This window comes from Osmerus eperlanus, chromosome 23 (genome assembly GCF_963692335.1).
Source record: "Osmerus eperlanus chromosome 23, fOsmEpe2.1, whole genome shotgun sequence".
NCBI lineage: Eukaryota > Metazoa > Chordata > Actinopteri > Osmeriformes > Osmeridae > Osmerus > Osmerus eperlanus.
The window spans coordinates 3,553,070-3,577,247 of record NC_085040.1 but is presented as its reverse complement, the minus strand read 5'-3'; the positions used below and the strand labels follow the sequence as shown (position 1 = coordinate 3,577,247).

The window sequence follows — 24,178 nt, the reverse complement described above, 5'->3', positions numbered from 1 at the left end:
GGTGATTAACGAGCAGACATCAGCCGGGAGGTTCACATCATTGATTGCGTTGTTGCGCAACGCTGCAGCAGCAAAAAAGTGCCGGTCGAGTGAGGGCGAGCGGAGGTCGACACACACACACACACACCTATTGTTTTTTAGCAGAAATTAAGTGTGGGGGGTTCAGTGGCCAGTGGAAAGAAGTCAAAACTAAACTCTCCAAGCACACACACACACACACTCTCCCAAGAGTTTCACTCTACTGACAGTCAAGTTACTGTGGGACTTAAAAAGAACCAAACACCCAAAGCAGAGCAGGCTAGGTCATGAGACAGCGGTGCAGCCCTGTTCCTCAATACAAGCGCATCACTTCTGTAGTCTTCAGTAGGAAAACTACAAGTATCTGTCTATCCTGGTCCATACCTCATATAGTACACATCATCTCCCATGACCAGATCTCTATGCAATGGTCTACAGCTGTCAGAAGACTACACACACATACAATATGTACATGTATACTGTATATATTAGGGGTGGGAATATTTTCGTACATTTCGATTTGATTCTTGGGGTCACGTATCGATTAAAAAGCGACTTGTAATAATAAAATACGAAAATACCGTATTTTTTAAAACATGTTTTAAATTAGTGAATTGATGTGAATCGCTAGAAGACTGAATCGCGATTCAAATGTGAATCAATTTTTCCCCCCACACCTAGTATATATGTATCTATATACACACACACTATATGTGTGACTAAATTTGACTTTCTGGGTTTCATACATATTTGCGATTTGCGATCTTTTACGGCTTTTAGCCAACAATGAGCGGCCGCGACATCGACGGGTTTCCACAGGACGCCACACACATGTTCTGAATGTATATCTATATGTTCAGCGGCAAACAGGGAAGTTAGAGCTTCCTTATATTGTGTCGGCCTATTATGTAAACCATGTAGCCTTTTCACTTCTCGTCACTCTCCCTCAGGGAGGGAGGGAGGGAGGGAGGGAGGGAGGGAGGGAGGGAGGGAGGGAGGGAGGGAGGGAGGGAGGTATAACTGCCGAGAGAGGCCGGTTAGGAGGGAGGAAAGACGTCCCCTGCACCCAGCTTCTCCACTCAGGACCTGGTGTGTCCGCTCGGGCGTTGCAGAACGTACCGCGCCAGCTAATTGTCATGGAAACAGGGGAGGAATACAGACACTGGCTTGGTTGGCTGAGTGGAACCCATGCCACAGGCTATAAATATTCCGCTACTAAGCTTGTCGTTTTTTTAAAGATAGACTTCCTTCGCTTCGTTGATGGTGTGACATTGATGGTTATTTCTGTACGTGTGTCCCCAATCACACCTACACGCGTGGGTAAGAAGGTGTTGGAAATTGTCACACGTACTCTGTGAGCGTGTGCCTGTGTGAATGTTGGGCGTGGTTGTGTGTGCGCGTGTGGTTCAACAAACTGACCTTGTCATTGTTGTAGTAGGCGAGACCCTCTCCATCTAATCTCACCCATCTTCTCTGAAAAACATGCTTTCTAAAAGGAACAGAGGAAACATGCATATGTTGTCAATGGCAGCACCCTCACAAACACCCTCTAAAACATTGCATATGTCAAACATTTAAATGTCCAATAGGTCAACGTTGGAGCGCATAAACTGCAATGTTGTGTTGCAACGAATTTGGAACAAGAAAGCGTACTGTACATTCAACAACATAGGAGTCACCCATCGCTTAACACTGCTAATTATGCTCAGGTTAAAGGTGCCCCACAAACTGTACAGGTCTCACTCAGAACACAAAACAGAGGGCCTGGATATCTCCAGCCCAAAGGCAGTTTGACAAGGGTGTGTGAAGAAAGTGGTCACTATCTGGAAAAAAAACCTTCCATGGCAAATGACTTAAAACACGTCGGAAGTTCAGACATTCAGTCGGTTAGGACAGGCCCGACTAGCAGAGGACTGATAGAGGAACAGGAAGTAGTGGTTGGTTCCTTTTAGGAGAATTCTGGGTAGTGGTCGGCCAGCAGGCAACACTACCACGTTGTCAGTATTTCAACGTGACAGTTGCTGTACAACCAAGTTTGCTCGAAAACGCACATTTATTTGTAGTGCTGTCAATAAACAAGACGTGTGTGACTGAATGCAAGGGGGAAACCAGCACTGAGGAAGGAACTCAATCATCATGCAATTGAGATCTAGAATCTGATTGGTCTTACCCTTGAGGGGACAGCTTATCCAGCCAACCGGTCTTCAGTGTGGTTTTGGGGACACTGTAGAAGCAGGCGTAGGGAGAGATATCTGTCTGGAGGGGTAAAGTATTCCTGATGAGACCCCCCAGAGCATCAAAGGACTCGGAGTAGAGGTCGCACTCGACCATCGTCATGGACGCGGGGCCAGAGGCGGCGAGGGGGGGAGGGATGTCGTGTGTCGGGCCCCGATTGGCTTGTGCCAAAGCGACGGTGCACTCTTTGACGGTTGAGTAGGCGTCCTCGTAGAGGTTGGAGGCGATCGAGGCGAGGGGTGGATGGCTTCGGTCCACGCCGCCATCGTCCAGCTGCTCCTGCCTGCCGTGTTTCTTTCTGTTATGACTGACGTGGGTTGATTAAAAGAAAAAAAGACATATTCAATCCGTGAGCATTGCAATTACAGACAGACGACAGAAGAGTTGAGGAGGGTCACTTTGTAGGTAGGTCTTAAAGTAAAGGAATCGCGCATGAAAAGCATGCCTTCATTGCATGGCAGGAAAACGCATAGGCCTACTGATGCAGAGCCGTTATCAAGGAATAATAGAGCGGGGGCAGTGGTCCGATTACTTTGCTTTGGGGCCATAGTGTACAGTATGTATACTGTATTACACTCAGAGCATAACGCCAGCAGGGCCGCTTGACTTTTTCAGCACCTTCCTCTTTCCTAGAAATGTGAAGTCACTGTGCTGTGCAAGGTGAGAAAAGCCAGTGCAGATACAGCAGCCAAGATAAAGTGAGCGTCGTTATAAAGGGTCTCTTTTTACTTACCTCAGTTTCTTTGTTTTGTTCACCTTGGTCTCCCTCCTGGAGTCTCCCTCCTAGAAAGAACGGGAATATTAGTAGCATGTTCACCGCTGCATTTGTAGGAAAGGCAGGGTATGCTTAGCTCATATTGCATACGTTGCAAGGCTTGGCAATGCTAGCAGCTAGGCAAAGCTAGGCTAGTGTAGATGAGTTTAGTGCGCTTCAAATGACATTTCCATCAACCTCAAAGGCCACCAGAAAAAAGGATAACTTCTGTTTGTGGTTAAATGTGAGAAAGGGTACGGAAGTGAATCTAGTGTGTGGGCAGACGTGAAAATAGATGACAGAGAAAGCTCAAGTGTGTCTCTGCTTCATTTCTGGCAACTCGTGGAAACAGTTTTTTTTTTGTTTTAGGTTTGAAACGGCTGAATCCAACTGGTATCTCGAGCATGAAATGTCAGATTGCGGTCTCATACCAACGTGGTCCCTGGGTTGTTGTACAGAAAGGTTTCTCCGTAAGGGTGAATCGGAGTCAAGGTTCTCTGAAGTGAGGCTAAAGCAGAAGAAGATGACAAAAACAAAAGGTTGGGTTATGGGTAAAGGTAGAAAGTGCCAGTCCTTCATGTCTCCTTCCCTAGCACCTCCCGACCTCACCCTTCTCCCGAAGTTCAGAACTGTCTGAAAGTTATCTCCTCTCTAAGAAACACAACGGCCCCCGCCAAGGACGTTCCCGTGAATGGGTTCTGTATGGGAATCTCTTGCTGTGTGTGTATGCGTGTACGGGTATGTGTGTGTGTCTGTGTGGGTGTGTGCACGAGTGCGTGTGTGTGTGTGTGTGTGACCCAGAGACCATTAGTCTGCAGACCCGGGGCGACCCCATGTGGGCCAACATCTGTCACTGTGAAAAATGACAGCGTCATCTCTCGGGTGCAGTCAGGGCTGGTGGGCGCCACCAGGGGGACGGACACACAGAGATGCTAGAACGTTCTCACACCAACTCAAACACACACACCGACACACACCGACACGCTGATATAATTGCGGCCGCCGACAAGCACGGTCATTCGCATGCCCCCCAACCCCACCCCACCTTCACCCACATACACACACGCATCTATACGTACACACAGACATATAGGCGACGGAGAGTCTATGTTTTGGTCGCGTTGGGTGGGTTCTTTTATGGACAGCCACCACTGTATCATTCCACCATCTCAACGGACCTCTCTAATGGCTTGGAGGCACAGGGATCGTTTATCATGATCTTGGGGGTTGACCTTCACACCACGCTGGAGATACTTTCTCCTTGGTCCACTGGCACTCCGGTCTCCCCTTCCCGTCTTCTACCACGTTCCATTTCTCTCTCTCTCTTTCTCCCCTCCTCTCTTCTCTTTTCCTCCCATTTCCTCCCCTCTCCATCTCTCCCTCCTTCCCCTCCCTGTGTTACCGTGGCTACTGTACATCCGAGCGGAATGAGAGGAATTGTAGAAAAAGAGAAAGGGGAAAGAAGAAAATAATATAGATAATTCAACCTAATTCCTCCATGGATATCGTAACCGATGTCTGTAACCAACTTCAGCCTTACAAGGGAAAAGCAACAACTCGTGTCACTTTGATGGGAAAAAAGAATTCCCGTGGTACCCATATTAACTTGGCTCCTTTTTTAACACGAAAGGCATGCTGTCGAAACCAACATAGAAATAGAGAGAGAAAGACAGAGAGAGAGAGCTTCTGTAGAAAACTAAAATCACTTGTACTGCATGCATTTTAAGACTCCGGAAGTTGCTAACTACTTTGAAAGTTTGTAACGCGGCGCGGAGCCACGTACAGCACGACTCACCATGAGACCAGATGAGAGCGCAATTCCGGCGAGATGCTGGCACACTCGCCAAACCAGGCCGACGCTTCCTCCCATGACACATCCAAAACACACACGCCCGCCTCCTCGCCCCCCTCCCCTCTTTTAGTCTTCACTGTTGCCCCCCCCCCCCCCCCCATTCAATCACCCCCATCCAATTTCATCAGGGCAAGAAACAGTAGTGCTGTCTTCGCCAAATAAAATATTCATTGTGTAGATAAATCGGATGGAGCTACAATGGTATGTGTGTGCGTCCGTGTGTGTGTGTTTGTGTGTGTGTTTGTGTGCGTGTGTGTGTGCCGCATACATTTCTGCTTGCCGTTCGCACCAGCGGGAGCCTGGTTGGTTGGTAGGTGTTCTGCGCTGGTTGTTAAAGGCGTGGGTGCCCGCCTGCAAAGGAAGAGAAATAACTTTATTAACACTGGCACAGCAACACGGGGGGGGGGGGGGGAGGGGGGGGCAGGGTGCGTGATACACAGGATATTGAGGATCAAGTTTAGTTTGAGAAAGTAGTGCAATGTGCACCCTTGTCGAGAATTGTTCTCACTTTCAAAAACCATCTCAAACTATTTCCTTTGTGAACACAGCTCTTATACAAGAAGGTATTCAGTGTGTACAGACCACTTTGGTTGTGATGTGTTTGCAGACAACAATTTAATTGGTGTCAGTACGTGTGTGTGTGTGTGTGGGTGTGTGTGTGGGAGGGGCGAGTGCTGCAGCTCAGTACCAACAACAAAACAACTTCTAATGTAACAGTTCACCCGTTGTGATGTCCGTGCATCATTAATTAGCCATTTGACAAAAAAACATTTGTTGTACAGTAGAGTATGTGTGTATACCAGTCCTGGAGGGGCAGGATGGCCTTGCCGGGGATCTCTGGAACAGGCCGATGCCTGAGTTTGTAGGAGTGGCTAGGCATAAGACCGCGGGGCCCCTTGAACCTGGAGGAGTCCTCATAAATGGCATTATCCACCATCTCTCCCTGGAAGCCCTCTGGTTCCTCACTGGCACAGGACTGGGGCTTGGCTGAACCCGTCTGGATCTCCCCTGCGAAAGGGAAGAGGTCCTCCGAGCACATCTCCCAATCAGAGGGCAGGGGTGAGACAGAGACAGAGTCGCTACTGCTGGCGGTGGAGGCGCTGGACGAGGTGTTGCGGATGTTGCGAGGGTCTCGCTGGGCAGGCAGGGGGATTCGGAGAGACCCGCTGGGGGAGGAGGAGTCGGAACACCCCCCCTCGGTGTCCTCTGACCATAGCCCCGCCCCCGGCAGTAAAGTCTGCCCGCCTTTCGAGACATCGGGCCGCCCGGTTGGCTCGGGATGCCGGCAGGACGCTGCTCTCTTCGTGTCCTTGAAGATGTGTCTCGGCCGAGGGACCGGCTTCCCCCGGCCCCTCCCGCTGGCTTGCCCCTCCGGCTCCGCCCCCGGGGCTTCCACGCTGCGCAGGATGCGTCTACGGTGGCCTGTAGGGTTCACGCCGAGCTCCAGGAGATGCTCTTCCGTCAGGTCCCTGCAGTCCTCCAGGTGCCAGTAGCCCCCCTGTTGGAAGCAGCCGATGTACTGGGCCAGGTGGAGGCTGTTGAGCCAGGAGGAGACATCCTCGCTGGGATCGGGGGGGTCCGACATGGCGGTCTACAACCAGGGCTTCCACACAGGAGAGAGGATGAGGATCAGCATCGATGGGAGTGGGAGGTCAGGGGAGTGGATTTGAGCTGGAGACAAGAGAAAGTTATTAGACTCCGTGGATTTTCACCATTTATGGTTCAAGAGAAAGGGATCCAAGGACAGGAGGACAAAGCATAACCAAAAGACGGTATTCTTTGACCACTGACACACTCAGAGGATACAAATATGATCCTAAGATATCACCTGATAAGAGTGACAGTGAGGCCTGGACGGCAGGATGTGTAGCTGTTCACCGTTCTCAAAGATCTGACCACAAGTGCTACATGTGCATATCCTGTTAATCTAGCATGTCAATAGCTAAGTATATTTGATCGTGATGCTAATGTATTTATACATATATTTGACAGAAGAGAAAGTAGAACCTAGGAGTCATATTTTAAGCTGCAACAAATAATATTTAAAAAACAAATTCTAATATGAGAAACAGCGCCCCCAAATATTGTCTGAGCACGCAACCTTTCCTCCGGCTATAGTGTCATTGACAGTGGTTTCGCAAACTAAGCCAAGGAAGAAGGCACGTCTCACCAAAGGCGATTGGTTGGGACAGGATTGCTGGAATGGTAATTGGCTGTAAAGTAGAGGAGCGCCCCAAAGTTTTTCAATTGACATCCCACTGGCACTGAGCTGTCGGTGTACACAACAGGGGGGGACAATACGTTTCTTTTTTTTATCCCCTAAAAAATCCTTCCTTTTGTATTTTGAAGTCCTACTGCCATGTTATTTCAAATTCCTTCCGAAAACAAATCCGTATAAGATGTCACAACGTCTTAACATTCTCTTCACACGCAACATTGAAAAACCTCACCATGTAGGTCACATCACAGCTCCGGCTGCATTAATGACCTTAGTGACCCTAGTGACAGCCGCTATGCTGGTGTCTAAAAGCCGAATATAAGCTAGATTTGTACTTGTGTCATGTGATGCTACAACACTGATATCTTCAGATGGTGTTGACACATTCGAGTGGCTATAACCTGGTATGGTTTTGATGAGAAGAGTAACTTCTGATTCTCACCTGACATTTTAAGGTAAGTAACTCGACAAGGTATTTTTACTCAAACTTCTGCTTTCAGAAGTGTCATAGAACATGGTGTTCCATATCATCATCCGACAATGCAGAGGAACTGACAACCATGCACTATAAAGTAGTAGGGGGTCTGGAGCCTGAAAACATGAAGACAACAAAAGAATTTGAAAAGTATATCAAATGTAACAAAAATCAAGTCAATGAAACTTTACTGCAGTTCTCAATTTCTTCATCTTGTGTTGGGCTTCAGTTCTCAGAGCCCACAATACACAGAATTGCATATAGAATTTACACATATGTGTACTGTATATACAGTATATAAACAGTATCTACTCTACGAGTGTGTCAGCTTTACAGAGCGGTAGGGCCCTTTCATTTCTGTGATGTGGAAAACATGGATGGAAATGCAGAATGTATCCAGAAATATGACAAACTGTGACATTTACATATTACATATTATTAACATGTTTGACAGTCTGTCAGCCACTCCTGTGAATGTGAAGACCTGTGAGTACAGGTACATTTGCTGGTGTATGATGGACACTTCACACATTTGTATTTCTATGAAACCGAACAGGCATTTCAAATCAAGCACAATCCCAAACTTCAAAACCAGCCAACACTTCCAATCTAATACCAATCATTCCTAAAAAAGCTTTTTATTATTTCATCAAAAAAAATGAAACGGTTTGTGGAAAGATTAATGACATATGGCCCTACAGCTATCTGTGCTAACATGCCGCAACCTGTACTGGTGCTTGGCAAGTGTTAACACTGTCCTTGCCAGGACATTTGACCTGACACAGCCTGCTGTTCCCCCTTCCTTATTAGCACCTTACACACACACACACACACACGCAGTCACATATGTGCACGCACACACACACACACACACGCACTTCTATGTACAGACTGCATAAACTGTCTCACACACACATAGGCACACACAGATGCATGGGTGCATGCACGTATGCACACACCTATGTGCATAGACTATACTACACACACTCACAAACACACCTATGCCCAAGTATAGAAATACACACATTCACAACACCCCCTCTGCAAACATTAAAAGTCTGGGAGGGAGAAACACAGCTTTGATCCTGTGCTAATGACCTGACTCACCATGAGATTCAGTGGAAGAATACAAAATAAAAAAAGGCTAGACATTATTAAAGTATCTGGATCAAGCTTAGTAGTACCAACTGGGTATGTACGTATGATATAATGTCAGAGCAGAATGTATAATTGCACAAAGTAGACTGAATGCACAAGATCTCCACATTACCTACAGTAAACTACCACTTAAGACGCACATTCTGGCAGTTGACATAATCAGACCGCTGGAATGTAGTGCTCAAGTGTTTCCTCTACATAAGGTCTATCCACAAACACACACGCCACTCCTTGTACTGTAGTCCACCGCAGTTAAACACTGAGCTCACGGTGTGAGTGACAGCCTGTCGCGCTTTAACCCGGTTCTCCATTATTTTCGTATGACCCATTCCTCAGACATTAACCTCAGAACCAAGTCGAACATGACGCTCTTCCGTATACCGGTCGTTCTCAATGACTTCCCCCAAACCATAGGGGATATTGTAAATGTGGGAAAGCTAAACGGGTGTTTTTTCTCGAACCGACAACTTTACCAGTGAGAAGCATTACTTTATTGCGTATGGCTTTGACTGGATATGTCAAATAAACAAACGTACTTATAGACAATTACAGTTATGACAACACTTTTAGTGTAGCTGTGGCGCTTTGAGTGCAAGAAGGGCGCATTACAAATCAAATGTTTTATTATTATTAATAATCACAAAAATAATTTCTGCTATTCATTCGCTAAATTAGAAAGACAAACTAATTAGGCAATGTATTGTTATCCTGATTGCTTGACAGATAAAACAGTGTATGATCCCTCCAGCATCAACTTGTCACCAACTTCAAACAACTTCAAAATGTACACAATGTACACTATCAAAATGTACACGAACTTTACGAACAGATATATTTACATATAAAACAATAGCATGTGTTGACAACGGGCATTTTCCACTAAAGGTCTTTCAGCACAGTATCACAGCAAACTCACACACAAGTGATTTAGTTGCCTGTGAGCTCTGTGCGTCTGTCCATTCAAACTTACCTGACGTTCAACAAAAGGTATGAAGTATTAGGTGTCCTCATGTCTTCTCTGTGCCACAAGTGTATCACACTTTTGTCTTGTCAAATAATTTACAAGTACAACTCTTACAACGTGGTTAACACTGATCAAACCACTTTCCAGTTTCCTTTTCGCAGAAACAATTCCACGCCCCTTTTTACAACTGAGAATAAGTTGCAATACGCATAGGCGTATTGCTCTGAGCTAACATTCCGTTGATGAGAAAATATGCCATGGTTTTATTTGTGTCGTGTTGTTTTTTGTTGGGTGTGCTCAAGCCTTCGGCGAGAGCACAACCTTTGTTCTCTCACATATATATTATTATTATTGGGTGTGCTCAAGCCTTCGGCGAGAGCACAACCTTTGTTCTCTCACATATATATTATTATTATTTTTTTTTTTTTTTTTTTTTGCCCCCCTAAAACTCAGTCAATATTTGGCCTACATAGACAACATAGGTGTCAAAAGTTTCGTCTTGGTAGCGATTGAGTTGCTTGTATTGGAATTTACGTTCAGTTGCATGGTTTGGGCTTAAGTTAAGTTTTTGTGGCGAAAAGTGAAGCTAACGGTGGCTAATTTGCTAGCCACAGTCACTGACGTTACTAACGTCACTACGTCACTAACGTCACGAAAACACGCGTGACTACCTTTGGCAGAACATTCCTTTTGCATCTGTTAACTTGGGGGATAGCTAGGCTAACTATAGCTTTACTGCAAGGCAGCTGCAGAAACGCCACAAGCAAAGAGGCCAGGGTGATAACTATTTACTAATTTTACTTTGTGATATGACACACAATTGTGATGTGTAATGTACAGTATAAGCTGATATTATTAAGGAAGTACATCTACTTTCGGAAACAGTAGTCTACTATTTCACTGAAGTATTAGCATCATGACATTAGCCTGTGTTGCCCGGGCAACACATACTACAGTGGTCTATGATGTAGCGTTATCTGTTTTCAATCATTAAAATAAACATTCCTCACATACATTTTCGTTGTAGGATTTATTATGACATTAGATTACAAGTAAACGATTTGTGAGTGAAATTATCATTACCTGTGGTTTCAATCCAGTGTATCACTGCAACGCTGTAGCCTACGCGAGACACTACAAAAACATCTACACAACTGTAGGAAGTCAAACGGCGACAGAACATGTTCGGCTTACTTAAATCAAAAGTCTATCTAACTACTAACCTGAACTTCATTGCCACAGCCTAAACTTTGTCAATCAGTTCATGAAAATAATTAATTTCAGCCTAAACCGTACAACGGAACGTTAAATCCAATTCAACCAACGCAATCGCTACAGAGACGAACACAGCAGTAGTCTAGTACTGTACCGTAGTAGTACAATTTACCGGGGCAGCTTCTCCACACAGGGCTATATCGCATTTTGCGTTGTTACTGACAATGATCGCTACCAGTGAGCTTTTTATGAATGAGCGATTTTCCACTAAATAAATGTCAAGCTTATTTACGTTTTTGGTCTCATATTTTCAGTTAGCAGATGGTACTGTTTGAATCGCGATTCCATCTTCTACTGCCGGTAACGTCATAGAATAATCTTCAAAGGGGGTTCTTTATTCATGAATGAATGCAATATGAGTAGGCTAAATGAATGAAAATAATACGAGAAGGGAAAACTTAAAAGGACGTTTAAGTCATAGAGATTAGGTCCATTTTTACACTGGTCTGCCAAATTTATTCGTTTTGATTCAGCTATGAGGCTGCCTCTTGCAGGGGAAATGAGAAGACATCATATTTAATTCTACACTTTACTCGTATTTTCAGTTGTAAATGAGCAGCACAAAATGCTTTTAAATCTATGTAATCTTTATAAATAATAAGTATGCATTTTAATATAAAATATACAGATATATCAGTTGTAAAAATGTCATTCAAAAACGGACCCCTGTGCAACCGACGCAAGCAAGCACACCCTACAATTTCCCCAGAAATTGTACCCTCTAGTTTGTATTACTATACTTGCTTATGAAGCAAAAGGACAACGTTGCATAATGGTTGATAGAGGAGGACTGGGGCGGCTCTGCGTGTTCAGGCTTGATGGAGACGCTTCGGGCTATGCATTCTACACAGACTGGGATGTATCTGTTAGCGCTTGCACACAGCTATCGAGAAACCGAACATGACTATTACTCTTATATTAGCCTACCTATTGCTTATTGTGGGTATGTGCAACCCTGTAGGCTAATGTATGGGTAAGACCAACGAACATTGCTTGGAATTTATTAGGGATGAAATCATATTTAACGTTGACCTGATTACTGTAGTATGGATTGTCCATGATTGCGATATTGCACGCTGTGCCAATAGCTATATTATAGAACATCAAGTGACTGTGTGTGTGTGTGTGGGGGGGGGGGGGGGGGGTGCGTGCGTGTGTGAGTGAGTGAGTGTGTTTGTGTGTGTCTGTGTGTTCATGGGTGTGTGTGGGTGAGTGTGTGTTAAAGATTGAAAGAAATGGGGAGAGGATGAAGTGGGCTTGTTTCACCAGAAGATGGTAGCAATCTACTATCTTGTTATTAGGCCTACTGCTGTCACCTGGTCTGTGTGCATGTGTGTGTTGGTTTTACTTATGTTTGTGTTTGTCTCTATTGTGTGTGTGTGTGTGTGTGTGCGCGCGCGTGTGTGTGTGATCTGTGTGGGGGCGTTTCAGCAACATGTGTAGGCATGTTTTGATATCACACCTACTCTTGTTGTCATACAGTTCCACATTTTTTCTGCACTGTCAAAAAGGATTTCCTTAACCTGTGAAAGCAAATACAATATGAGTGGTCAAACACCTTTCGTATTTTTTGGAAAAACACACGTACATGCACGTTCACACACAGAAACACATTGATGTAGGAGTGGGCATCAATAGCACACATTTCCTTTTTCCGCTGTTCAGAGGGAAGGACCTCTTCAGTCAGCAAACTACCAGCCTACAATACCCACAATACCTATGATTCTAAAGCTAGGTCATTTCAGCTTATGTAAGAGGCACTCATGGTGCTGGACAGTTGGGACAGTTAAAATGTCTGGTGTCATTCATTCAAGCCATTGGAGGTGTACACATTAAATCACACACCCAACACTGTAGCAGTCATAATGTAAATGTAACTAAAATGGTCAGTAACCACAGTTGGTGATGAATTTTGAAAGTATTAAAACGGATATGAAACCACCTCAACCAGATCTGAACTGATGACGTTAAGTATAACTCACCCGGTGAACTCGTCAAGTTGTCTGCAGCTTTCCAGCAGAGTTTGAAGGTCAAGAATAATGCATAGCATGTCATAAAGCGACATGATTTTTTTTTTAAAGTCAAAAGAATGAAGGAAAATACGTTTAAACGTGCTTGGCAAGACATGGATGAGAGGTTTGTTTGTGAATGAGACGGGGTGTAGAAAGAGGGAGGATGACAGAAAGAGAGAGGGTGAAGGAGGGAGGGACGAGGCATGTGGAGGACAGTGCTTTGTCTTCTTTTGACTCCCTCCCTGTGAAACTGCCTCTCTTTTGTCTCTCGTTCTCTCACCCCTCCCGTGGGGTCGCCATGGAGACTTTTTTTTTTTTTTACTGCAGACAGGGTGGTAAATACAGAGTTGGCTCCTGTAAAGTCAGCTCACTGGTCACACACAGCAACAGGCGAAGAAGTCACGACGTAGACAGAAGGAACCGAGCAGGACCAAGTAGAGATTGCAGCTTCTTTCCCCCTGAACTCCTCTAAAGTCGGACGAGCCGAGTCGAGTTTGGCCTGTCGCCAATTAGAGAGAAGAGCGCCGTGAAGATCGACCGGACACGACCGAGGATGGCTGGTTGTTGATCCTCTTCCCCTCCCCGTCCGTCTTTGACGACAAGCTTCCGGAGAGGACATGGACGACCCACACATCCGGAGACACATCCCACACAGCCCGGGGAGGGAGGAGTGCCTGCTTAGCCTGCTCGCGGACACCGCCCGGGAGGTCAGAGACATCGCAACCGGGGGGGGGGAGGACCTCCACGGCGCGCGGGTGGGCAAGGGAAGACTGAGCAACCGGGGAGAGGAAGGGAGAGAAGGAGGGGCCAGGTCCGACGGGGGTGGGACGGAGCGAGAGAGCGAGGCGGAAGCCGGGGAAGGAGAGGCCGGAGAGGGAGGAGGGTCACGGGGGGCGAGCGGGATGGAGCGTGACAGACAGCCGTCGCGTCCGCCGGGGAGAGGGAGGGGACGCGGGGAGGGGCGAGAGGTCCGGAAGAGGCTGCTGGGGGTCCTCAGGGATCTGAGTGGAGAGCTCACCGAGAGAGTGTCAGCCTGGAGTGAGGCCCTGAGAGGCACAGCACACTTGCTCGGCCCCCTCCCGTCACACGAGGGAGCGCGTCCGGAGCGGGCCTGTCTCACAGGTACATCTTTCATTCCCGATCTGAAAGGTAACTGGGAAATCAACTTCAAGTTGAGGGAACCAAATCAAATCAATCCATTTGAAGTTTATTTTCCTGTCACCTTTTCAGAGTTTGTTCCTTTGAATCAATGATGAATGTCCTTCCACGTTGATATGTACTGTTTTACATACTTTGCGCATTGGGAGTAGCCTCTGAAGTGTAGCCTCTTAAACATGGACAAGGTGCGCCTCTAAACTCTTCCCGTGTTTCAGAAGAGCCCGTTCAGGGAAGCTCGTGTCCGGACATCCTCCACAGCGCCCTGCTGAGTGTCGAGGGCGACTTGAGCGCCATCGACGCCCTACTGAGCCACGTCCGGACCACCCTGGACGATGCCATCGGCACCCTGTGTGACGAAGAGGCGACCGCGATGGCGGAGGCCAAGACGGCGTTTCAAACAAACCCACTGACTCGAGTAACCAGCCAATCTCAGCCCTGTCCACTTGACTCGGGATGTCATGAAAATACCCACAGTGCCTCAGAATCCCATGACGCTCCTGGCTTTGAGTCTGCTCAACCCCGTCTCGGCGCCATCCTCCCTGAGGATGGCGCCGAGGATGCATCGTGTTCTCAAGGTTCAGACGGTCGGGGTGTGTCCGATTTGAACTACAGCCGCCCCCAGGCGGGCCTCGGAGGGGAGGGGGAGTCAGAGCCTCGGGAACGTGAAGAGCAGACGAGCACTGGAGCAGAGGGCAAAGGGAAGATAGAGGGAGACGTTGTCAGAACTGTCGAGCCGGAGACTGATATTCACAAGGACAACCCCCTCAAGGCAGATGAACACAGAGAGAGGGAGGCGGAGAGAGAGAAAGAGATGCACAGAGAGGGGAAGCGGGCCAGAGGAGGAGAGAGTCAATTGGTCACATCGGGGTGAGTTTGAGTTTGATGCGTTCGGGTTTGCGTGTGCTATGTCGGAACGTGAGATATGGGAATTGCTAGGCGCAACACACACACACACACAACACACACACACTTTGAAGCTCCTGTATTAAGAGTCCGTAGACAGATGATTCTGAAACAGCAGCATGGTTTCAAGGCCTTAAGACGATCTGCTTTCTTTTTTATAAACCATTCAGTGTGTTCAACACACCCACCCACACACACACGCATAGGGACATGATCTATCTAAGACTATCTACCGCACCCTCTGATAGGCTTACAGGAAGATCAACCAATGGCCAGGCAGACGTCCCCGATGCCTGCTACGTCACAGCGCCTGAAGGCGTGGCCCAGGTCCTGACCTGTGAGGTGGTGGAAACCCTCAGCTCCTTGATGGTGATTGGGTCGGAGGAGCTGGTCAGCAGTGTCATGCGGGTCAAAGTTCAGGACGGGTCCCAATGCCAGTTCCCAATCACGGTCGCTGTGCCTTTCCGGGCACGTTATCGTGGTAACTACAGGGATGTGGTCGTCAAGGTGATTGACGGGGACGGGAGGGTGAGCTCCATTAGTCCCGTCAGCACTGAGGGGACGTTTGGAGGACAGAAGGTAGGTACACTGTCAAAGAGACCATATACTATTAGATCTACTTTTGGGTTGTATTGTCTGCCTGTGTGGTGTGTTTGTCAGTTTGTATACCAGCCGAGAAAAAAAGATGTCAACTTCTATGTGCCTGTGTGCGTGTGTGTGCGTGTGCCAGGGCTCATTTGCGCAGGTCCGGGTGTACGCCCTGGGCCTGTTTGCAGTGCTGTCATGTCTGAAGAGAGAGAGCTACACCGTCCATGGGAGAGGCCTGTCAATCAAACTGAGCATGGACCCACGGGTCTGCCTGGACTATCTCCCAGGATCCTTCACTGCACCTGTGGTCGTCCAGTCCATGGTAGGAACCAAGCTCGCGGCTCCTTGACCCCTATCCTAAGTTAAGCAACAACTATTGTAGAGACCTAGAGGGGAACAGAGGCTCTGTCAATGGCAGTTAAGTCAAACGAATATGCTCAGGGAGCGGTAAAAGAGGGGATAATATATACAGGGGCCCTCTAGAATCATTCTTATGTTAGACAATGTTATTTCCCCATAACAGTAAAATTATTCAAGTTACACAGGGACTATTCTTGGAAAGTGCAATAAAATGAAAAGTTAAGGATGACATCAATTTGCACCTAAAATATGAATAGGCTGTTTGAAAATAAAATTGTGGTTTTATCGATGGTTTCTAAATGAACAGGAACTGCTATTTTACAAGCTTGGTGATTCATCTGTTGAACTATCACCCTCCAGCACATTAGTCATCCTTTTTAATTTACAGACTAATGAAAACACCTTTTTTATAACCTAATAGGGTTTTGAACTGGCAATTACTCCTGCTTGGCTTCCTATTTTGTTTATGTAAACATTATTCCCACAATAATTATGGCTCGCAGTAACACAAATGAGTTTCTCGGCGGTGGTGAGAAAACTAATTTTGTGACTTTAAATGTTCATGCTTTTTAAAAACGTCTATGCTTAGAGTGTTTGTTGTTTGTGAATGTGTGTTCCGGTGCAAATCCTGTTGTGAAATGTCGATTTGTAAGGTTTGTTTATGTGTATTTAATCACCCTGGTAGTTCAGGGGTTTGTGGTTGGTTCGGTTAGTCTGATTGGGTGTGGTAACACACCCTGGGTGGCCAGGGAGGGTCATTCCCTCGTCCTCAGAGCTCATTAAACAATCACACCTCATTACAACGTGTGAGAATGAGACTTTAGTTTACCAAAGTACTTTAGGGCAGAGAGAGAAAAAATGCGAGAGAGAGACAGACAGACAGACAGACAGACAAAGGCATGGACATGGCCATGGACAGAGAGATCAGGAGAGAGATTATCACTTGTTTGACATGATCGAGCAATGCGTTTCTCTTCACCCCACGACTTAAAGACATGCCTGACCGTTCAGGGGAGAGAACAGGAGGAGAGGAGGAGAGGGAGGGGAACAGGAGGAGGCGAGGGAAGACAACAAGAGGAGAGGGAAGAGGACCGGGCGAGAGGGAGGACGAGCGGAGGAGGGGAAGGAGGACAGTACGGGAGGAGGGGAGGGAGAAGGGCAAGAGGAGAGGGAAGAGCACCGGAGAGGAGAGGGAGGAGGAGCGAAGGAGAGGGAGGAAAAGAACGAGGAGGAGAGGAGAGGGAAGAAGCCAGAGGGTGGTCTGTGATTGGTCGGATCAGATCCGGCCCCCCTGAGACCCTCCTCCCCGTGTGAGAGCAGGTCCAGCCCGTGGACACCCCTCTGCTGTCCAGTCTGAAGTCCAGCAGCGAAGTGTACCACTCGCTGGTCTCCACCACGCCCCTCCTCCACCTGGCCCACCCCACCTCCCAGCCCCTCCGCCGGCCCCTCTCTCTCACCTTGCCCTGCCCCCCCGGCGCCGACAAGAGGAGAGCGGCAGGGTGGGGGGAGGAGCCTGAGCGCCCCATCAGCGTGGCCCCGCCCAGGGACACGCCCGGCCTGCGCCGCGCGAGGTAAAGCTGGGCAGGGAGGAGGGGGTTTTCCCACCGGGCCAGAATCTCTAGCTTCTCTCTGTTGACTCATTCACCATGTTTATGATTATGTTATATAAGAGCATGCAGTTAAACAAGTTACAACTGAACAACATGAAACTCCCCACAAGAGTGCAAGAGTGTACTTGTTTTTTCTACAGGTACACTCTTGCACTCTTGTGGGGAGTTTCATTGGCACTTATTTGGTTTTCCACAATGTATGCTTCATGTTTTGGCTGCTCGCAATGTTTGGGGCTCGTTGTTATGATCAGTGACCTATGCTCTTTTGTAAAGCTCTCTCTTGGAAGTCGCTTTGGATAAAAGCGTCTGCTAAATGCATAAATGTAATGTAAATGTTATGTTTGTTTGAGATGTTATGACTCGTTCATTGTTCATTCATTGTATGTGTCTTGTGAACGGCGGACGTCAGAGCATTGAGCGCCTCGGCACAGTGCTCTAGAGAATCGTCCAATGAGCTCCTGGTTCTACTGGGCTGGAGGGAGGAGCAGTGGAACGTTCTGGAGAAGACCACTGTTAGAAACCTGCAGAATGGCCTGGTGTCCTTTGAGCTGACAGAGAACTATGAGAGGTAATGGTACACTCTTAGAGATACGGTGGTCATTTTTTGGGGTACATTTACTGGGGCATCCACTTTGGCCATATTCATCCCATGCAACACATTCATCCAGTTTCCCAGACATGGATTTAGACTAGTCCTAAACTAAGAGAAAAGTTGTTTTATTGTCTAGCACGAGGCCCAATCCATGTGTAAGAAACTGAGCCATTATGTTGTATATGCATTTGGCTTACATATTTCAAAGCCTAATCAAGCTGACAATATAGTTTAGTTCTCTGGGGTTCAATTCCCTCCACACTGTAGCCCTCCCACCACCAATTAAAAAGGAAAAATAGATATGGATGGTCAACTGCCCACACTCCCCCTAAAAATGTAGTCCAACTTTCTCGACTCATGAGCTCTCCAGAGGCTGTAGTAACAATGGTCCAAACAAACCTAACATGGTGGATAAGAGCACAGCAATACTATTCTGAAGACTGAAAGTTCAAGCAGGATTTATCCTCAGAGAGCACATTACACACATGATATAATATATATATATGCCCTGCATTTGTAACCACGATAGAAGCACCAGTTGTACATCTTGTAATTATTTGTATATATTTGTTTTAATTAACAGACAAATGCCCCTCGCCTCAACCCTTGTCTCTATGGTCTCTCCATAGTCTACTAATCAATGAACATTGTGTATGTTCAATACAGATTCATAATTAACTATAGCATGGCATTAAAATGTAAAGTAAAATAATTACAATTTCAAACATCGGTATTTGAGGGAGTTGATCTTTTAACACCTATGCTGTCAACAATCCTTGAATAACTCTTTCTCCCAAAAAGGTTTCTTTGGATGAAAATGGTTATTAATGTAACATTTAGTCTGATAAAGAACCTTTGAAGGACACTCTCTTCCCAAACTTTTTTTTCCACAAGCAAATGGTTCTGAGTAGAAGCATTTTTCTCTTCAAGTCTTTCAAGAAGAACCTTGTTGTAACCCTCATTTCCAAGAGTGTAGAGTTTGTAGAACAACTAATACAGTAGAACTAATACAAGGATTGGAACGCCGTTATGTATTACCAGAAATGTTTCACATGAGAGCACTCAAGTTCAGAACAGGAACCTTTCACTGATTTGGTCGAGAGAAGATTTCCAGGCAAAAAAGGTTTTCTCATGCTTTAAAACCCTTATCTTTTCCCCTTTCTTATCTCAAAGTGCTGATAAAGCATTCCTTTCCATGTGCTGTGGAAAGGTAATTCTGGTCTTTTCTCCTCCCGAAAGTCCTGTGAAGGAGAAGATTAGTCGGTTCATCCCCTTCTCTCAGCAACAATCCACTGTGGGTGCTAATCCAGGAACTCTCTGTTTCCCCTCCTTTGCCCATGTGGCTCCCTCATCTCTCCCTTTCTGTCTTTTCCACTTTTGCTTATTGAAATGATGGATTTTTTGTTCCCTCCTCCTCACCCATCCCTCTCCTCCCTCCCTCCCTGCTCCCTCCCTCCCTCCCTTCTCCCCCCTCCCTCCCTCCCTCCCTCCCTCCCTCTCCTCCCTCCCTCCCTCCCTCCCTCTCCTCCCTCCCTCCCTCCCTCCCTCTCCTCCCTCCCTCCCTCCCTCCCTCCCTCTCCTCCCTCCCTCCCTCTCCTCCCTCTCCTCCCTCCCTCTCCTCCCTCCCTCTCTCTCCTCCCTCCCTCTCCTCCCTCCCTCCCTCCCTCCCTCTCCTCCCTCCCTCCCTCTCCTCCCTCCCTCCCTCCCTCTCCTCCCTCTCCTCCCTCCCTCTCCTCCCTCCCTCTCTCTCCTCCCTCCCTCTCCTCCCTCCCTCCCTCCCTCTCCTCCCTCCCTCCCTCTCCTCCCTCTCCTCCCTCCCTCTCCTCCCTCCCTCTCCTCCCCCCCTCCCTCCCTCTCCTCCCTCCCTCTCCTCCCTCCCTCTCCCCCTCCCTCTCCTCCCTCCCTCCCTCTCCTCCCTCTCCTCCCTCTCCTCCAGACTGATGGTGATGCGTCTCTTCTCCTCCATGCGCTCGTCCCATCTGGTCTCCCTGGTGGAGGAAGTGGAGGCGTGTGTCCAGCGCACCATGGTCACCATCGTTCTCCAGCGCCGCCGAGATGACCCCCAGGCCGCAGTGGTGGCTGTCTTCCCCAGCAGGGACCTCGGCTGGGAGCTGTCCAAACTGCGGGCCCAGGCTTACTGCGGCCCTCCAGAGCCCTCCCAGGAGACCCCCATGTGTGAGGGAGAGCAGCTCCTTCTATCCTTCACTGGGAACGTCACATGTGCAGGTACAGTATCACGTTAGAAACGTTATGACGGTATAAATGCATGATTTACATGAAGATAATATGATTCACATATGACAAAAATCTCTCAGTATTTCCTAAAGGATGTGTATGACATAGACTTAACTTCTTGTAACTGCAAACGTGGGTGTGTTTCGGTCTAAAAACCAGGTTACGCCGTTTTATAAATCAGTTAAAAGGTTAAGCAGTCCATAAATTCATTGGCCATGTTCACAGTTGAAAGGCAAACTAGCTGTTTGGACATCTTTATGTCTTTACATGAATTACTGTGCCGTTGGCGTTCAAGGAATGCGCAGAGGAACTGATATTGCTTGACAACACACACACACACACACGCACACACACACACACACACACACACACACACACTGTAGGTTGGATACATCAACCTTTCACAGCCATCAACAAAACATGAATGTTTGTAATGTTTATGTCTCTGTCAAGGTCATGACCCCACAAGCGGTGTCTTTGCCCTGTCAACACTGGCTTATCTTTATACTGTTGTTGCTACCATAGCAGGTCCAAATCCCTCATGATAAAGAGAATGAGTTATATGTTTGGGAGAGGAGGGTATCCAAGTGAGAAAACACAAAATCAATCTCGTTCAGTCCTCTCAGACAAGCTTTGAAGTCAAGGATATTAATGTAGGCATCTTTTGGACTTTCGCCCATTATTTCCCGGCTATTCATCCCACTTTTACGTTGTCGATATTGCGTTTAGTCAGTTTTGATGGATTGACTCTTCTGTCTGCTTGAATAACTCGCTCTCTGAAGCATAACCAACTTGGAAGTACACACACATAGGTATAAAACCCCACCTTTCTGTAGTCAGGGCCAAACTGACGTTCAGCATTTCGAGCTATTTCTTATTTGTCATTGCTGAAATGATCACTGAAGTTGTTGCCACCCTGGCAGCTGCAAGGGTTGACATTTTTCTCGTCCTTAGAAAGACGAAGAAAAAAACCCTAACCCTAAAACAGTCTACCAAAATAAAAGGTTTCTTACGATGCCAATCTTTTTACTTGATGCTTGTCTTCCAGAGCACCTGAACAACCAAACTGGCAGCGCCTGTGTGCCAATCACCTTCCACAGCCAGAGGAAGAACCGCCTCTTCCTGCGTCTTACAGAGGTGGACCCGTTCGGGAACTACAGCTCGCCGCACTACAAGGGGACAGCCGTCTTCCACAAGGTCGCCAGGGGTCAACTAGAACGGCGTGGGGATGAGGCGCTGCCCTCGAGCTCTCGTCCGCTCGACGAGCCCGTCTGCAAGCTGTCGTTGACGCTGCCCAAGGTGCTACACCGCTAAAGAGTGACAATCACCCATGCTTTGAACATTTCTGTTCATCTCTAGATTTAGGCCATGGGCTCGGTTGGGTTGTTTATATCTGTTTTGTTTTTGTCTACAGAAAGTGAGATCCATCTGTCGACCTGTGAGCGCTAAGGTGAAGCTGTGTGACGAGACAGGTATGGGATACGCATGGGATGCTCGGTCCCCGACACCCTTTTCCATCTCTCCCTCTCCTTCCGTCCTGCTCTTTCCTCCTCTCCGTCTTTCTCTTCTAGTGACTCTTCCTCCTCCCGTTCTCCTCCCTCTCTCCGTGTCCACTCCCTCCTCCCCCCCCCCCCCTCCCTCCCTCCCTCCCTCCCTCCTCCAGAGGCCCTGTCAGACGCCCTGCTTTGCTGGCTTTCCCGGGAGCTCTCCGAGGAGGACTTGACGCCCCTGGTCCTCTCCCTGCGCCTGCGCCGGAGCTCCATCCAGATGGTGAGGCTGCAGGCCCCCGACAGCCTCCCCGCCCAGGCCCTCCACATCCTGGGCCTGTGGAGGAGGTCTCTCCCCGCCGCCCCGCAGCCCTCCAAATCCTCCCAGCTGGCCCACTGTCTGGCCAAGAGCGGGAGGCCCGACCTGGCCAAGGAGCTGCTGTTGCGGCAGGACGCCACCAGAGGGGGCTCTAGTAGAGCACTGGGAGAGGCGATGTAAGGTCAGTTTCTTTTGAGCGTCGTTTTAAAAATGCATAGCTGGGGGAAGAGGGGACTCCCTGGGAACGAGGTTGCTATGTTGGCTGTCAGTGGGCCGGGGGTTGTAGCTCCGCGATGTCATCTGGGATCGTGGCTGTTGAACATGTTCTTGCATATGTTGTCCAGAGTATGTGTGTGTCATTTAGAAGAAGTGTTCTCTGAAATCTCTGTGCTGTGGTATAAAAGGTCTTTCTTCAGCCTGTTCCTCGTGTTGGGTGACTTTACAATCTCTCCACCAGAGGGCAGTGTTGTCACATGTAAAATCTCTCCCCCAACACGGTGTACTTGCTGAGGCAGTGCAGTTTACAGATTTAGCTGTGTTGCCAGCATTGGCCCTCTGGAATTATCGCCAAATAAGTGATTATGAATATGTCATGCCTAGAATAGCTTCAGGAAATTAACTTTCATATGTCAAGTGGACAATTAGATGTTGCTTGTAATATTTGTCACAGACACGTGTAACTCAAGGGGGGGGGACGTTGTTAAGATCTTAGTGAGTTTCCTTATGAAGATACAGACTCATATACCTCATGCTTGGCTTTCCTCTCTCCTCGTGGGGTTGGTTTCCATGGTGACGACGGGTGACTGACAGGATCAGACATGGAATCGTTTCCTCGTCGTCTTGAGTAAACAACACGAGAGATAGAGGGTTTGAGGTGTTCCAAACACTGCTCACACGAAAGCTTGTATGATCATCAGTGATGAGTTGCTGCTGCTCCAACAGGTAGACAACAGACTCATAACTGAGGAACTACATTCTGTCAGGCATTGAATTTTCATTGAAGATATGCAGTAAAAAGAAATGTGGGGTGAAAACAAGAAAAATCCAGTTTGTTTCTGTGTTGTCAGGCAATTAACCTGTTTAATAAAGCACATTCTGTCAGCAAAATACTGAGTTGAAACCTTTTGGAAAAAAAACAGGATCAAGATCCTTTCAGACCTGGCTTGTCTCTTGTAATAAAACAGATTCAATAAAAAAACATGTTATATCCAAAACTCTTTAGTTTGTGGAGAAGTAGAACACATGACTCACCTCCAAGCTGATACATAGCTTTTCAGCCCAGTAATGAACCTCCAGCAAGTTTCTTCTCCGCTGGTTCCTGACCGCCCAGGTGACAGAGAGGAAATGACACACATCATCTGTCGTGGACCACCATAGAGAGGTGCAGGCGGTGGATCACAAAATGGGGTTGGAAACAAAAGGTTAATGAAGTATTAAATGCTTATTAAACAGTTCACTCTCTCTCTCTCTCTCACCATCTCTCTCACTCTCTCTCTCTCTGTCTCTCACTCAGTCTCACTCTCTCTCTCACTTCCTTCTCTTTTTCCTTCTTTCTCCATTCTTCCCCATCTCCTCGTTACACAGAGGGGACCCATGTGGTGAGGTGGCGGGGGGGGGGGGGGGGGGTCGATGCCAGAAGGGTGTGTGTGCCAATGGGGGGTGTCATTAGAATCTGGTGCAAACATACACGCACACACAGAGATTGAGGGCTTGGCTGGAGGTAAATGTCACAGGAGGTGCTCCCGCCATGAGACAAAATTCTCACTCTCTCACTTTCTCCCTCTCTCCTCCATTATTGAAAAGGCCACACAGCATGGCCCTGTGGGATCCAGACTTCAGTCCAGTGGAGAGGGAGGGATCCAGGGAGATTGATAGGGTACAACCCCCCCCCCCCCCTCTTCCCCCAGCACACACACACACACACACACACACACACACACACACAGAGGCTGCATATCAACTGAA

The 24,178-nt window shown here is 47.6% G+C and overlaps 2 protein-coding genes across 2 annotated transcripts in view; one reads left to right on the top strand and one right to left on the bottom strand.

The window, feature by feature from the left end:
* The window catches only part of arap2 (ArfGAP with RhoGAP domain, ankyrin repeat and PH domain 2), a 63,308-nt gene extending 53,399 nt beyond the window's left edge, over positions 1-9,909 (bottom strand). Inside the window, 7 exon segments of the mRNA XM_062449518.1 lie at positions 1,438-1,507; positions 2,189-2,551; positions 2,987-3,036; positions 3,439-3,515; positions 5,128-5,210; positions 5,660-6,530; positions 9,681-9,909. Of these exon segments, the coding sequence (XP_062305502.1) occupies positions 1,438-1,507; positions 2,189-2,551; positions 2,987-3,036; positions 3,439-3,515; positions 5,128-5,210; positions 5,660-6,444 (1,428 nt within the window). The 5' untranslated portion in view covers positions 6,445-6,530; positions 9,681-9,909.
* Positions 9,910-14,364: 4,455 nt separating this feature from the next.
* On the top strand, positions 14,365-23,392 carry dthd1 (death domain containing 1). Its single transcript, XM_062449846.1, has 10 exons — positions 14,365-14,986; positions 15,271-15,601; positions 15,753-15,932; positions 17,291-17,541; positions 17,990-18,148; positions 20,109-20,398; positions 21,456-21,706; positions 21,822-21,879; positions 22,071-22,394; positions 23,024-23,392. Exons 1-9 carry the CDS (start codon positions 14,490-14,492, stop codon positions 22,391-22,393), a joined length of 2,340 nt encoding a protein of 779 aa, XP_062305830.1. The 5' UTR covers positions 14,365-14,489; the 3' UTR covers position 22,394; positions 23,024-23,392.
* The last annotated feature ends 786 nt before the right edge of the window (positions 23,393-24,178 follow it).

Excerpts from the sequence above, each read along its gene's own strand:
- dthd1 (XM_062449846.1), top strand. The coding sequence starts at position 14,490 with ATGGCGGAGGCCAAGACGGCGTTTCAAACAAACCCACTGACTCGAGTA. Across the intron at positions 17,542-17,989 it reads CCCGGCCTGCGCCGCGCGAG|AGCATTGAGCGCCTCGGCAC; the intron begins GTAAAGCTGGGC and ends GGCGGACGTCAG. Across the intron at positions 18,149-20,108 it reads CTGACAGAGAACTATGAGAG|ACTGATGGTGATGCGTCTCT; the intron begins GTAATGGTACAC and ends CCTCTCCTCCAG.